At 52.1% G+C, this 16,213-nt stretch overlaps 1 protein-coding gene across 2 annotated transcripts in view; it reads left to right on the forward strand.

The window, feature by feature from the left end:
• The first annotated feature begins 841 nt into the window (after positions 1 to 841).
• Positions 842 to 16,213, forward strand: part of SLC43A1 (solute carrier family 43 member 1) — a 24,181-nt gene continuing 8,809 nt past the window's right edge. The window contains exons 1-7 of one of the 2 annotated variants that reach the window (XM_006091899.3): positions 842 to 1,126; positions 2,409 to 2,575; positions 11,072 to 11,249; positions 11,358 to 11,413; positions 11,543 to 11,619; positions 14,184 to 14,276; positions 15,888 to 16,021. In XM_006091899.3, the coding sequence (XP_006091961.1) occupies positions 2,422 to 2,575; positions 11,072 to 11,249; positions 11,358 to 11,413; positions 11,543 to 11,619; positions 14,184 to 14,276; positions 15,888 to 16,021 (692 nt within the window). In that variant the 5' untranslated portion in view covers positions 842 to 1,126; positions 2,409 to 2,421. Of the gene's footprint in view, positions 1,127 to 1,655; positions 1,761 to 2,408; positions 2,576 to 11,071; positions 11,250 to 11,357; positions 11,414 to 11,542; positions 11,620 to 14,183; positions 14,277 to 15,887; positions 16,022 to 16,213 lie in introns of those variants that run through there. The other variant, XM_006091900.3, reaches the window with a different exon arrangement.

Genomic DNA, 16,213 nt, shown 5'->3' on the forward strand with positions numbered 1-16,213 from the left:
ATGCCCTCTTGTCTGACTTCTTCTCGGAACTTCCTGGACAGTTGCTCACATGCCCACAGAACTTTGTGACTACCACCAATATTACTTTCAACACACTGTGTAACTATCGATTTGCCTTTGCCATTTCATCAATCCACACCCCAGCCCAAGTAGTGACACCTTCCTTTTGACAGATGAGGAAACAGGCCCAGAAAGTTGAGAAATTTACTAGTGATCAATCAGTTAATAAGTATCTGGAAGCATCCCATCATCAGGCCTTCTGAAAAAAATCATAGTGACAGCAGTGAAAATTTATTGTGCTTACTAGGTACCAAGCACTGTGCTGAGTGAGCTTTCTACCATACGGGTAACCCCCAATTCCACCTGCCATTTCCCCAAAGATAGGCAGGTACTACTATGTCATAATTCAAACTTAGGAGAAGGAAACTGAGGCTCAGAGAGGTAAAGCAAGTTGCCCAAGGTAACCCAGGCCAGTTTCCAAACTCAGACCTTCGTCTAACTCCAAAGGAACCTGTGTCATTCTGTCTCTTGAAAAACATTACTCCCAACTGCACAGTTAAAAACCCCACCCAAGCGGGCCCTGAGTCGCGATCTGTCGGCTGCAGCCAAATCTCTGGTTGTTTTGATCAAGGATAGAGAGGGCGCTGCCGGATCGGTCTGGGGGGTGGGGGTGGGGGTGACAAGGAAGAGGGGAGGAGGTGACGGTGGAAATTTTAGGTGCTGGGGTGTGTGCAGGGGACCAGAGCACGAGTCACGTGTGCGTGAAATTCGACCTAGGAGGAGGGGAAGGGAAGGGAGCCCCCGCCCCTACCTCAGGGTGCAGCCCCGAAGGCGTATAAATACAAGTATCAACCCCATAGGTCCACTTCTTCCCCACCTCTCTTCGCCGACCCGTGTCGTCCAGGGGGTTCCCAGCTCCTTGACTTGTTCCGAGAGGCGAGCACACCGAGCAGTCGGGCTGAACCTCCGAGACCGCGGGGACCCGGCGCGCAGAGAAGTGCCGAGCGCCCGTTCAGCTCCGGGCTGGGCCCGCGGGACACGGGCACCGCGAGTGTGCGCGCCGCCGAGGCGCTGCGCTCCCAGACGCGTCCGCGGCTGCAGCAGGGGCATTTGCCCCCCACCCGAGGTGAGCAGCTGGTGGGGTTCGGGGTCCCGGCCGCGAGTCCGTCCGCCGAGAGTGCGGGCCGGTTGCCACCGACACTCCCAGGCTCTCCAAGAAAAACCCGTTACCCGATCCCTTGGGTCCCCGGGCGCCCTGTCCCGTCTCTTCAAGCGCGTCCCTCCCGCCCCCTCTTCCTCTGGGCCCATCTGGCCGCACTTCCTCTCTCTAGAGCGACTTTCTGGGGGTTGAACAGACCTGCAGGAGCGCGGGAATCCAAAAAGTGCAACTTCTCCAATGAGGGTAATGAGATCCCCGGAGAGGCAACTCGTGTTCCCCACCCCCCTTGCCCTCCCTGCCCCGCTCCTCGCAGCTTTCCATGGTCTCATCCCCTGGCCGTCCTCCGCCCCGCGCCGCCCGAGTCCCATCTCCTCCCGCGGTGGCAGCCGCGCGCCTCGGCGGGGGGAGCTCGGGCTCCTTCTCTCCCTGGTAAACACACCCGCCCGCCCGCCCGCCCGCCCGCCCGCCTGCCCAGCAGCCGCCACTGCCCTTATAAAGTCAGCTGCCACCGGACTTCCTGCCGGAGCCCGAGCCCCCTCCCCGGGCAGGAGCTGGAGGGCGGGCTCCGAGGTGCACCTCGAAGTGCTCCGTGCCCTAAGGAGTGAGTGAGGGGCGCCCAGGGCGCTGGGGTCGCAAGTGTGCCCGCCCCGGGTCTTGGTCCACGTGGCAGCTGTTGGCTGGGACCGAGAAACTGTAGGGACACGGGTGGCCTGTTGCGAAGTCGAGGAGGCTAGCTGTCGCCCAGCCCCAGAGGAGAGGAGTGGTCTTCTTGGGGCAACAGGAAGGGGGGTGTCTTAGGCCAGCTTCAGACTTCCCCTTCCTGCTCCCGCTTGCTTCTGGGGGGTCCTTCCTGGCGCGGGAGGCCGGATGCTGGCCGTTGGTGGCTTCGGAGCGCGCTCTGCCCCTGCTGACCTTTGGGGACCTGGGGAAGTGCAGGTTTGGCCCTGGGAGTGCGTCCTCTTCTGGGGTGGAAGAGCCTGGCGGCGCGCCAGCAAGCTGTGCGCGCAGACGGGACCTTTCTCATCTCTGATAGCGGCCTGGCGGGAGCTCAGTGCCTCGTGCGCCCCTGGCACTGCCAGCGCGCCCAGAGCCAGCTCCGCGGCACCCTCTGAAAAGCCCAGGGAGCTATGGGGCCTCCATGAAGGCCCCCTCAGGGGCTGGGTCGAGGGGTCTCAGGAGCCACCAGGATGCAGGACCCTTACCAGGGCCCGATGGGGGGCCCTTCGCTCAGCGCTCTGTTCCTGTGCAGGCTCTCGGCCAGCATGGCCCCCACGCTGCAGCAGGCGTACCGGAGGCGCTGGTGGATGGCCTGCACGGCCGTGGTGGAGAATCTCTTCTTCTCTGCCGTGCTCCTGGGCTGGGGCTCCTTGCTGATCATGCTCAAGAACGAGGGCTTCTATTCCAGCTTGTGCCCAGGTATGCCCAAGAAGGGGAGAGGGGCAGCGGAGGGGGAGGTGGACACTGGAGAAGGACAGGCGGTTGAGTGGACAGAAAGCAGGGTTGCTTAAACCAGAGCACTGGGCAGGAAGTTGGACAGCCCGCTTCTAGACCTCTGCAAACTTCATCTAGACTAGAGGCCGGGCGGCACTCTGCCCGCTCTACCCAGTTTATCTAATCCAGTCTTCACTGAATGCCGAATGCCCATCCTGGGACTGACTGGCAGAGTCCTCAGCCTCTGGCAGCCCCAGGTCTAGAGCATGATGGAGACTTCTAGAAGGGGAAATGCTACAGCTAAGTGGTGAGGGATTTCTGACGGGCTGAATAAGGCACAGGAGAGCCTACATAATAATTGACTAGAAAGGGCCTGCAGTCCTTTTTCAGGACCTTGAGTCCCCAGGTCTTCAGTCACCCTTTTGTACAAAGTTAATAAAAGCCTTATTTCCTTTAGGCCAGGCATTGTGGATGGCTCCTATTTTCCATGAAAATAACCTTGACTCTGTGTGACCCCCGTGAGGGAGTGGGAATTCTGACATTCCATTTCTAAGATTCCTTAACTGCTCTGGGCCGCCTGCTGAAAGGGCATCCTCCTTTTCTGAGGAGGAGAGCTCTGCCAACAAGCTCAGCCTAAGCACCTGGATGGGCGTGGGATTTGGCCCTTCTCATTCTTCCTCCAGCCTCCATATTGTGGAACAGGCTTCTGGGGGAAGACCAGGTTGGGTTTGAATTCCAGTTTCTACTACTTTTACCATGTGGGTGACATCAGCGAGTTCCTTAAAGCACTGAGCTTCAATTGCTTGGTCCGCAAAATGAGGAGACGATGGGGTTGCTGTGAGAGTCAGTGGTGCTTGATAAATATTAGTGTCTTGACTTTACGTGGCTCCTCAAATCAACTCCCTCTGGCACCTACCTTGGTTGTGGGAGAAAGCTGAGGCCTTGGGGGTAGCGCTGGAAGGGTCTTGATCTCTGCTCTGGGCAGCACCTGCTCCACCAAAGGCTGCTCCGCCCCTGCCACCGTTATCTGCAAGGAAGCAGCAGGTGGCATCAAGGGATGGCCCCAATGACAGGGTGCTGGTGCTGGAGGAGGTGAGATTAGAGTTGGCAGCTGGCCTGGGGAGGCAGGAGGAGTGGGCTTGGGATGAAGCGATAGGCGTTCAGGGTGGCTGAGAGAACCAGGCAGAGAGCTAGCAGGGTTTTGGGAAATTCCATTTGCAAATGCAGGTGGGGAACCCAGGTCCCCTTAGAGTTGTTAACCCTGGAGACTAGGGAGGACTTGTCCTCGTGGCCTTGACGCCTGCCACTGCCAATCCAGTAGCTTCTTCCTGCCTTCTTCCTAGAAATCAACTTTATTGAAGATTACTTTACATCACACATTTTGATGAGGTTTGACAAATTTGTATACTTCAGGAACTATCACCATGATCAATATTTAAAATAGAATATTTCCATCACCCCCAAACTCCTGCTTCTCTTTTGCTGCCCATCCTTCCACCTGAGTTTTAAAAAAAATGACAAGAGCTTTAGTAAGATATGCCACATACCTTACAATCCACCCATTTCAATCATACAATTTAGTAACAGTTACGGGGATGTAAATTACAGCACAGGGAATATAGTCAATAATATTGTAGCCCTAGCCTGTTTGGCTCAGTGGATAAAGCGTCGGCCCACGGACTGAAGGGTCCTGGCTTCAATTCTGGTCAAGGGCATGTACCTTGGTTATAGGTTCCTCGGCCCTGGTCAGGATGTGTGCAGGAGGCAACCAATCGATGTGTCTCTCTCACATCGATGTTTCTCTCTGTCGCTCTCTTTCCCTTCCACTCTCTAAAAATTAATAGAAAAATATCCTCAGATGAGGATTAACAATAACAACAAATAATAATAATATTGTAATAACTATGGTGTCATAGGGGTAATAGACTTATCATGTGATTGATCACTTCATAAGAAATATAAATGTCTAATCACTATGCTGTACACCTGAAACTAGTATAATATTGTATGTCAACTGTAATTGAAAACTTGAAAAATAAAATTTAAAAAACCTATTAAAAATAAAGAAGTGGTCTTTGAAGAAATAGTTGCAGTTGAATAAATGTACTTAATGTCTGCAAAGAAAAAAGAACAACAACCAAAAATAAAGTATACAATTAAATGGTTTGTAGTCTATTCAGAGTTGTGCAACCATCATCACAATCAATTTTTTTTTTAAATATGTTTTATTGATTTTTTACAGAGAGGAAGGGAGAGAGATAGAGAGTTAGAAACATCTATGAGAGAGAAACATTGACCAGCTGCCTCCTGCACATCTCCTACTGGGGATGTGCCCGCAACCCAGGTACATGCCCTTGACCGGAATCGAACCTGGGACCTTTCAGTCCGCAGGCCGATGCTCTATCCACTGAGCCAAACCGGTTTCGGCGTTCATCACAATCAATTTTAAAACATTTTCTTTACACCAGAAGGTAACCCTGTGCCCAGTAGCAGTACCCACTCTCCTCAACCCCCTCGACCCCCAGTTGCTCATTTACTTTCTGTCATAGGTCTGCCTATGGCAATAATAGATTGGCATATCCTGAACATTGCATATAAATGGCACCTTATAATATGTGGTCTTCAGTGACAGGCTTTTTTCACTTGGAATGATGTCTTCAAGGTTCATCTCAGTGGTAGCACAGGTCAGGACTGGGTTTCTTCCCATTGTGACTAATATTCCATTGTATGGATCTACCACACTCTACCCATTCATCAGTTGATGGTTATGTGCGTTGTTTCCACTTTCTTGGCTTTTATATATAATGACCCTATTTGTGTACAAGTTTTTGTGTGGACATACGCTTCTCTTCCCCTTAGGTATATACCTAGGAGTGCAATTGCTGGGCCATAGGGTGACTCTATGTTTAACCTTTTGAGGAACTGCTAGACTGTTTGCCAAAGTATCTACACCAGTTTATATGCCTACCAGTGTTGTATGAGTGTTTCAGTTTCTCCACAGCCTAGACAACACTTGTTATTACTCATCTTTGTTATTATAGCCATTCTAGTGGTCATAAAGTGTTACCTCCTGTGATTTTGACTTGCATCTTTTGATGGCTAATGATGTTGGGAATCTTTTCATAGGCTTCTTAGCCATTGGTATACCTTCTTTGGAGAAACATCTATTCAATTTTTAATTGTATTATTTGCCCTTTTATTATTGACTTGTAAGAGTTCTTTATATTCTTGATACAAGTCCTTTATAGGATAATGACTTGCAAATTTTTTCTCCCATTGTGGGTTGTCTTTTCACATTTTTATGATGCTCTTTGGAGTACAAAAGTTTTCAATTTTGACGAAGTCCACTCTATGCATTTTTTCTTTTGCCATTTGTCATTTGGTGTCATGTTTAAGAAACCATTGCCAGATCTAAGATGTCAAAGATTTATGCCTGTATTTTCTCCTGAGAGTTTTATAGTTTTACTCGTACATTTCAATTTTTGGTCCATTTGGAGTTAATTTTTGTATGTGGTGGGAGGTATCCACTTGGTGTTTTGAGTTGCCCAGAAGGAGTTTACATCTGAGCTGGTTGTTTGGGATCACTAGAGGTGATCGAAGTGAACCCTTCTCCTGTTCTCAGACCTTATTTGTCCACTCTTGGAAAGCAGGGCACATGTCTCTCTACCCTCACCTCTCTTTCATTCAAGGGGCTCCAGCCTCAATCCTTGAGTCATCAGGCTGATTGGGGGTGCTCTACCCTATTCTGCCTAATCATGCCACCCCTATGAAAAATGCCAGCTTTCTGTTTCTTAAAGCCCCATTTACTGTGGCCTCAACTTCCTCTCTACAGGGTCCCAAGGACATAGGATTAGCCCAGGAATCTGTGTCCCCATAGTGTGTGGAAACAGACAGGCAGCATCACTTCCAACTCTGCTATGGTCTGGTCGGCTGTTTTGAGCCAGTTACTTAACTTTCTTACTATCTCAGTTACTCCATCTATAAAAACAGAACAATACTCCTTACTTCAGGGCTGTTGTGAAAATGAAATGAGAGCAAGATTTCAAAATTCAGACAACTGGTGGGGGTTGTTATTGTGTTCTGGACCCAGCTTTGCCAGCATTTGCTATGTGATCTCAGGCAAGTCACCTACCCTCTCTGGATCTCCACTTCTAAGTCTGTACAATGATGTGAGGCATTCATTAGTGTTGGCTTTGAGGTTCCCTGGCCACACCCTCTGTCTTCTCAGTGCTTTCTGCTGTCCCTCTCTTGAGGGACCGCCTGTGTGGGTGACTGACCCACCTGGAAGGGCATCACATCTAAAGAGGACTCGGCATCGGCCTGCAGGCTGAAGGGTCCCTGGTTTGATTCCAGTCAAGGGCATGGACCTTGGTTGCAGGCTCCTCCCCGGCCCAGGCCCTGGTTGGGGGGGGGGGGGGCATGCAGGAGGCAACCAATTGAGGTGCTTCTCTCACATCGATATTTCTCTCTGTCTTTCCCTCTCTCCCACTCTCTCTAAAAATCAATGGAAAAATATCCTCAGGAGAGGGTAAAAAATAAAATAAAGAGGACTCAGAATTAGACAGGGACAGTTCAGTTTATCACACACTACTGTATATCCCACATGAGTGCCCAAATAAAACAATGGCCTAAGTTAATTAAGCCATTCCTATTTGCTAGTTAGATCATTAGTCCTCACAACAGATCTGTGATGTAGGTGGATGATGTGATGTATTCTTAACCCCATTTATAGAAGAGAAAGCTGAAGCCCAGAGATGCTAAGGAACTTGTGTGAGGTCACACAGCTAATAAGGAGCACAGTGAGGATTCAACCCCAGACCTGACTCCGGAACCTTTATCCTAGGCCTCACGGAAATAGTGTAGACGGCTGTCCCCAACCTCCTGCAGCTTAGAGTCCTCCTTCCAGAGTTCAGGTATAGACAAGACAGCCAGGTAGAGCCCAGTCCTCTGGGAGTGTTGGTGAAAGTGACTGTCAACTGCAGGAAAGTGAAGCAGTGGGGTGAGGAAGTGCTCACTGTCGGGGAGACGAAGAAAATGGGATCGTTTTGTGCCTGTTTGTGTGTGCAGCATCCTCAGGTGCTGCCACCACTATCCCCATTTCGCCGGGGAATAACAGAGCCTTGGTCTCAGCAGCACAGCTAGAGGAGCCAGCATTCAGCCACGCTCTTGACTCCACAGGCAGAATGTTTAACCTTGATCCTGTTTTCCCTTTTTTTTTTTCAGGTCATTTGTAGTTCACCTTCACAATTTTACCATTTCTGTGTGCCAGAGGTGCTGTTATTTACTTAGTACTTCCTTTTAAATCAACCCACTTAAAAAAGGTAGCCTCATTTTAAAGTGCAATGTGCCTGGAATCTTGGGTTTGATATTACTTACATGCACATACACATCATACACATTTCTAATATATTCATATGTACACATGTTTCTAATACATACATATATGTTCCTATACATACATGTGTGTATTTGTATGTATAAATACACGTGTGTGTTTTGTTACTCATTCATATAGCTAATAACTATGAAACATAAAACCTATTCCATGTGCCCCTTAAACCCCACCTGCTGTGCATACCACCTCGGGGGAGACATTGTTTTCCATGGTTTCTAAGCCTAACTCCAGCCCTAGTCGGTTTGGCTCAGTGGATAGAGTGCTGGCCTGAGGACTGAAGGGTCTCAGGTTCGATTCCAGTCAAGGGCACATGACCTGGTTGCGGGCTTGATCCCCAGTGGGGGGGCGTGCAGGAGGCAGCCGATCAATGATTCTCTCTCATCATTGATGTTTCTATCTCTCTCTTCCTCTCTGAAATCAATAAAAATATATTTAAAACATTAAAAAAAATAAGCCTAACTCCAGCACTAACTTAATGAGTATGTTTTCCCTGTCCCACTCCCCATGCCTCACCTGACTTGTCTATGAAATGGGGCAGTTGGGTTGGATTTCAAAGACCTTCTGTTTTGTTGACCTGGGGAGAGGTCTGAGAGGTCTTTGCATCTTGGCCTGCTTCCCTCTTGCTTCAGAAGTCTGGCTTTCTCCAGCCACATCAAGTGCTCAGGTCTCAGGAACTAGCTTATGTTAGTCAAACTCACAGGAGGTTGATGGATAAACCGGAGAAACGAACGCATTAATTGACCTGGAGCTATTAGCCACCCATGGGGCTGGGATTCTGCACCAGTAAGAAGACGAAGTTACTTGGCAGCAGCGCTTTGGCTCGGGACACTAGCTAAGCCACCCTCTTCAGGACAGAAAGGTGCAGTGGAGAGGCGTTGGCTCCAGAGGTTGTCTTGACTTTGAACCTGAGCCTGCCTGTAAGAAGCTGTGAGGCCGTGAGCTGCTTTGCTTCACGGAGCCTCATCCTCTATAAAATGGGGATCATTGTTGTGAGGGTTAAATGAGATACGACACGAAAAAGCCTCACGCAAAGCCGCTATTAATGAACGTAGAGCTAGTGGGACCGTTTGTAAGAGACGTGTCTTTTGATTGTCAAGGACTTGGGAGCAGGGGCAGCATCTAGTTCAGGGGCTGCAACCTCAAATGCCAACAGAGGCCAACCAGTTAATAATTGGCAAATCGGGGCAGCGGTAAGATGGCTAATGTCAGAGCGAAAAGTGAGCGAGGACTTGGGTGACTTAGAGAGGGCAAGCTCTGGTGAAGAGGGGTGGCCCCCATCTGGCCCCAGCAGTGGCCAGATCTGACTTCTTACAGAGAAGCCAGACTTCTGGATTTTTATGTAATAACTCTTGATTTTAAACTGGCACCCAGTTAAAATTTCCCGGCCAAGTGAAACTTGTGTGGGGGACATTGCTGGTCCCCTGTTTGCAGCCTCTAGCCTAAATGACCTTTGCATTTCTTCCTGCTTTACCCAGGGTCCCAATAGAGTGCCCAGCATACAGTAGATGTCCAATAAGTGAGTGTAGACTGAATAAACGGGCGCAGACAAACCTGGTGGAGAAATGAACAGTGATCATAAAGATCAAGAAATCAAGGGGCCCGTCTGAACCCCACAGGCTGTGTGGTCTAAGCCTCTAACTGCTTCTTCCAGGGGCCTAAGCACCCTCCCCAGCTTCCTCAGCAGCTGGTATCCACCGATGGGAAACTCACCATGGTCCCAGGTGCTTCGCGCCTGGTCGGCCAGCACTCATGATCTGAACATAGTTTATGTTCTTCCTTGTTATCACATAGATCACTTCACCCTTCTGCCACCTGCAAGCCCTTCAAATACCTGAAATCCGGGTCATTGTCACCGTTGCGAGCAGGTGTTCCCCCATCCCCGCCCCCAGCGTTCAGGCACTAATCACATCATCCTATCACAGCACCTGCCGTTTTAAATCAGCGTCTACTTGTTTACTATCTAATAGAAGCCCCATGAGAGCTGAGAACTTCCTGTCTTATTCTCTGTGGGATCCTCAGCACCTAGAGAAGTGGCTGACCACGCCTGACCCTTGAGGGTGGGGCATCGTCTCCCCTTCATCAGCTATTTCAGGAGCACCTTCTCTGGGCCAGGCCCTGTGCGGATGCCTCCTTTCACCTTCTCCAGCGGAATCTCCTAAGGAGCCCCCGTGGGTTTGGCATTCTCTGCTCCCTTTCACAGGCAAGGAGCCTGAGGCACAAAGAGGAGGTTTCTTGTCTAAGCCTGCACGGTGGGAAGGGTGGTGGTGGGAATTCAGACCCTGGGCTGTCTGCCTTCCGGGTGCACCCTGAGTTTGCCCTTGGCAATGATGCCTAGGTAACGGATAGGCAGGGGAGCCGCCACCTCACGGCTCACTGAGCACTGAGTGCAGTGAAATCACCCTCCTTCCCCCACCACAAGCCTTTTTCGTGAACTTGTCACAACTCCAAGTTGGCAGTTTACCTGGAGGACTTCTAAAGGGTGTTGGAGGGCAGTGCCATGGGCCTAATTCTGTGCTTCAGTTTTATCTGGAGAATAGAGATACTTTATTAGCTGACTCACGGGGCTGTTGTAAGTTAATTCAGTGACTGTCGAGAACAATGCCTGCAACATAAAAGTGTTCTATAAATATTAGCTTTTATTATTATTATTTTTTATCAGAATGTCATTTATGGGGAAAGCTTCATCCAGGTTTTAAGTGAATTCTTGTTACCTCAGCTAAGCATCACTCACTGACTTTGTCCCAGATTCGAAGGTGCTTCCTGTTGGGGGTCTGCCCACCCTAAGCTCAGACATTGAGTGAATCTTACAACCTGGCGAATACTTTGATGTCTGTGATCGTGTGTGAGCTAGTAGAGGCCTCCGATTAGGTGTGTGACTCCCCCTGAGTAAGATACTAGCTGCTGACATTTGTGGGGCTCCTTCCCCACCAGAGTAGATAAGGACTCTAGGCCACCCCCAAGGTCACGTGACTGGCAGCAAATCAGAGGCATGGGATTTGAGCACAGGACCCCTGATCCCAGGCCGCCCTCTCCTGCACCCAGCTGCTCCTGCTGTTACGTGCTAAGCCCTCCCTTCCCCTCCTCAGCTAAGAACACCACTAACATCACCCAGGATGCACAGCTCCAGTGGCCCAGCTGTGACCGCCAGGAAGAGATGCTCAACCTGGGCTTCACCATCGGCTCCTTCGTGCTCAGCGCCACCACCCTGCCACTAGGGATCTTCATGGACCGCTTTGGCCCCCGGCCCACACGGCTGGTTGGCAGGTGAGGTGGCCATGCCAGGCCTGGGGGAACTCGAGGGCAGGGACTGGTGCTGCAGGGGAAGATGAGGCTCAGTGTTCACAGTCCCACTCTCCACCCCAATCTCCACAGCACCTGCTTTGCTGCATCCTGCACCCTCATGGCCCTGGCCTCTCGGGACACCAAAGGTGAGAGGTCTGGCCTCTGGTGCCCCCATGAGAAAAGAATGAGTGGGGTGTAGGTGGATGTTACCCCAGCTTCTGCCCTTGGTGCCCACAGCTCCCCAGTGCCCTTATTCACCCCTCGCCTCTCCCCAGTTCTGTCTCCACTGATATTCCTGGCGCTGTCCCTGAATGGCTTTGGTGGAATCTGCCTAACGTTCTCTTCACTCACGGTGAGTATGACAGGCCCTGGCTTGTCAGCAGGGCACCCAGGAGTGGGTGGGGGTAGGAATGAGTGAAGGTGAGAGCGGAGAGGGGCCAGTGGATGCAGATGGAGTGTGTGTGTGTGTGTGTGTGTGTCCAGCCCACACTGTCTGTTGAGCTCTGTTCTAGGCACTGGGGCTGCAGCACAAACAGAACTGAACTTCCTCAGCTTCCCGGAGCTTGCATTGTGGTGTTGGGGGGACAGGCAACCCCCAAACAAGTAAACTAATACATTACATCTGTAGTCATAAGTGCCGGAAAGAAAATAAAAGTGGGTAATGTGATAGTGACAGGGAGGGGACAGCTTGGGACAGTATGTTTGCCGGGGAGGGCATGCGAAGGCACAGGTATGTGTGCGTGTATTGGATTGAACCGTGTGAGCCTGCCAACACTTGACGGCACTTGACCTACAAAAATGGCTTTATCACATGGGCCCATCTCTTAGGCATGTGTGTGCTTTGCGTGTGTGTGACTTTAAGCGTGTATGTTTGTGTTGTGGGTGAGTCTAGGGTTCAAGGCTCATGCCTGTGGGGTGGGGGAAGCGGTTTCTGGCTGGGCCGGCCTCTGGCTCGAGCTGGTTGTTTGTTTCGGATGAGGGTTGCCTGACCACCAAACTGGGTGTTTTTGGCCGAATTTCCCCTCAGCCCTTCTTCATTCCAGCCTGGGACATTGCACAACTCTCCAAGGAAGCAGATCCCTCGTCCCCGCCCAGCCGCCCAGGCCCCTTCTCCCCGCCGTGCATCTTGGCTCAGGGCCCGCAGTCCCTTCTCCCCTGCCCGGCGTGGCTGCGTGGCGGGGGGGCCTGCCCTTGGACCCTGGCCCCGCCCGCCTAGGGGTCAGGCTTGGGGGGCTCTGCCCGCGGATCGCAGCACCCCCACCCCCCTCCCCGGCCCTGCCCAGTGAGCCCCAGCCAATGGCAGGGCCCGGCGCCAGCCCCGCCCCGGCCCCGCCCCCAGGCCTCGGCAGCGCGGCCCCGGCCAGGACAGCTCCGCCGGGACATCCAGTGCTGCGGGCGTCAGCCCGGGGTTAGCGGAGCTGGCCTCGCGCCGGCGGTGCAGGGTGGAGACAGCGCCCTGGGACCCTTGAGTTGGGGGCAGGGTGGCGGGGCGGCGTCAAAGGCCGGGCTGTTCTGCTCCTGGCACTTTCCCTGTGGCCTTGGCAGCGTGCCTGGCAGATACAGGTGCCAGGGAAACCTGGCTCTGTCCCCTTTCCATAGCTGCTTGGAAGTTGGGGGGGGACTCGGTTCCCTGTGTTTATCCGGCTTCCTTCCCGGAGCTCTCTGGGCTTTGGTTTTCCCCGCTGGAGAGGGTTTAAGCCTCCAAGGCCCTCCCAGCTGTGGGATCTACTGACCCCGGAGGATGGCGGGGCCAGAGTGTACACAGCGGGCGGCATGACTTTGCCTTGCCCTACCCTGAGGGCCTGGCTTCGGCCAGCGAGCAGAACACACAATCAGTTAATTCTCTACCGGGGGAAGCTCTGTGCACGTCAGAGCCACCTCCTGGACACCTGGCCTCCCTTCGGCCCACCCTCGCCTCCTAGCCTATCCCAGGCTTGTCCTGGCTCACCTGCCTTTCCAGAGCTATTTGAGGTTCAGCAGGAACTGGGACATTTGGGGCCACCGGGAAGGTTAAGGGGCACCATCTCGTGACAGAGCCAACCATGGGGTCTGGAATAAACAGAACTAGAATGGCCAGACAAGGGAGAAAGTCACTCACGTGCTCTGTGAGCTTGAGTACATTTCTTTCCCTCTCTGGGCCTCAACTTTCTCATCTGTCAAAGGAGTTGCACTAGATCAGTGTTTCTTTTTTTTTAAAATTTATTTTCTAATTACAGTTGATATACATTACTTTCAGGTGTACAATATAGTGATTTGACATTTATTATTATTTTTTAAATCCTCACTCGAGGATATTTTTTCATTGATTTTTAGAGAGAGTAGAAGAGAGGGGGAAAGAGAGAGAAATATTAATGTGAGAGAAAAACATTGATTGGTTGCCTCCTGCACAAGCCCTGACCAGGGCCTGGGCTGGGGAGGAGCCTGCAACTGAGCTATATGCCCTTGACCGGGATCAAACCTGGGACTCTTCAGTCTGCAGGCCGGTGCTCTATCTACTGAGTTAAACCAGCTAGGGTGGTGATTTGACATTTATATACCTTACAAAGTAGATCAATGCTTCTTAAACATTCATTTCATGGGTTATTAAGAGGCATCACAGGATAAAGTGGCTCCATAGCAACGAAGTTGGGAACCCTGGGGTTAAACAAAATCGACAAAATTTCTCTGCGAGGGCACTTTTGGGAGTCTTTTAGATTCTAAAGTGCCTTGAGAGTCTGTAGGAGGGGGTAGAGCAGTTTCCAACATTGATTTGCCTTATAACTTGCCTGTGTCGTCTCATGGGGCTAGTGTTCTTGGAGCTCAGTGTGAGGACACTGGGCTGGATGCTTCCAAGTTTCACAGGCGGGGCAGGGAAAGGGGAGGCCTGGGCGGGCGTCAGGGTCTCCCCTGCTCACTGGCCTTGTCCTCCTCCCTCAGCTGCCCAACATGTTTGGGAACCTGCGCTCCACCATCATGGCCCTCATGATCGGCTCCTACGCCTCTTCTGCCATCACGTTTCCAGGAATCAAGGTTTGGAACTGCCTGGGGGGGACAGTGAGGCCACTGTGCTTTCTTTTTGCCTTGATGTAAGAATTGGGTGGGGTTGGGTATCTATGTAGTGGCTAGTGTCTGGTGACCCAGTTCCTGCCAGTCAGTTCCCACTACCTCTGGGAAAAGCACTGAGGCATCATGGGAAGAGTCCAGGTGCTGTTGCCCACCAGTGGGTCTGATTTCTCTGCTCCCCTCCTTTCCTTTACTGTTGTCCCGGTCCTGGCCTCCACCCTCTCTCCTGGGCCAGAACAGACTTTCTCAGCTGGTCTCCTGCCTCCGGCCATTTCCCTCTCCCATCTGTCATTCACATGACCTACGGAAGGATCTTAGATGGAGAACTCACTCGCACACTTTGCATCACCTGATGAATCAAGTCCAACCTGTTCCCATGCATTCGAGGCTTTTGGTTCTCTGGCCTCACCCAGTCTTTCCAGCCACATCTTCCCCTGCTCTGGAAAGGCTGGGTGACTTGGGTTCAAGGTCACAAAGCTAGTCCATGCCAGGCCAGACCCTAGATAGGTCAGCGAGTGGACCTAGAGCCAGAGGCCCGAGTTTAGTTCTGGGCAAGTTTGGGGTCTCGTTTCTTCCTCTGATATCAAATGGTAACAAAGCACCCTTTCAACTGGGCCACAGTAAGCCCCTCACATTCCACGGGGAGCAATTTGTTAGTTTAGAAGGCACTTGCCCGGCACCCCCAAAGGAGTCTGAGAGCGTGCATCGGTGGGGTGGCTGCCAGTTGGTCAGGGGCTTCTCCCTTTCCAACTCAGACAGTGGGGTTGGAGGAGCCAGATCTGATCCCCACTCCTTTGGGACTTGGCCCTTTGAAGCTCTGTGCTGCCTTCATGGAAGAAAGAGCCCAAGGCCCACGGAGCCCCCAGCAGGAGCCATTTTCCTGGGCAGCACCGGGGCTCTGAGCAGGAGCCCGAGGGGAGGGCGGACATCGGTCATCCCAGGCAGAGGGTGGCTGAGAGGACAGAGGAGTGACACCATCTCACGTACCTGGCTTCCCAGTCTATTCAGAACCTGTTTGTCCTGGGTTAGGAGGCCTTGGGCAGAGTACTGCACACACCTCCCTCCCCCTCAGCGTCAGCACCTGTGAGGGGTGAGATAAGGCTTGTTAGCTTGGGTTTGTCTCTCCCCCCACCCCCCACCCCAGGGAACAGACCAGGCAGGGGCAGGATAAACATGGCTAGGCCTAGTAAACCTAGAGCCTTAATTCTCCTCTTTTGTACATAAAATGAGATCACATTTTTGTGTAAAACAAACATGTATGGAGTCATAGGCAAAATGAATGTCTTTTAAAAATAATAATTGAGATTTCAAAGTAATTCTGAGCTGTGGCTGGCAACCTCAGTACCTTGTGGGAACTATTTCACCCCACTCCAGGGTGAAGGAGCGAGAAAGGGAGAGGAGGGGTGACTTTTGGGCCTGACTCTTCTGGCCTTGCTTTCCTTATCTGCAAATTGGACACAAGCAATGGGGGAGAAGAGACCTCCTCTGAGGCCTTGGGGGCCCGGGTTCTACCTCGGGCTGGAAGAGGGGGGCCTGGAGCCCGGCGGCCTCCCCACGGGTCTGCTCCTCCTTCCACAGCTGATCTACGATGCCGGCGTGTCCTTCATGGTCATCATGTTCACCTGGTCGGGCCTGGCCTGCCTCATCTTCCTGAACTGTGCCCTCAACTGGCCCACCGAAGCCTTTCCCTCTCTCGAGGAAGGCAGCTACACGTGAGTGGCTCTGTGGGGGTGCTGGGGTGGAGGGGGACCTCTCCTCCTGCAGAGAAGGCCAGGGGAGTGGTTGTTGTGATGGGAGAGAACCAAGCGTGAAGTCAGAGAGACCTGGGTTTGCAAGTGGGCCTGCGTTTCCCTGAGCTCTGCTTTCTTATTCTTTCCATGGAGCTGATCCTGAAAACCCTCAGG

This window comes from Myotis lucifugus, unplaced genomic scaffold (assembly GCF_000147115.1).
Source record: "Myotis lucifugus unplaced genomic scaffold, Myoluc2.0 scaffold_97, whole genome shotgun sequence".
Lineage (NCBI taxonomy): Eukaryota > Metazoa > Chordata > Mammalia > Chiroptera > Vespertilionidae > Myotis > Myotis lucifugus.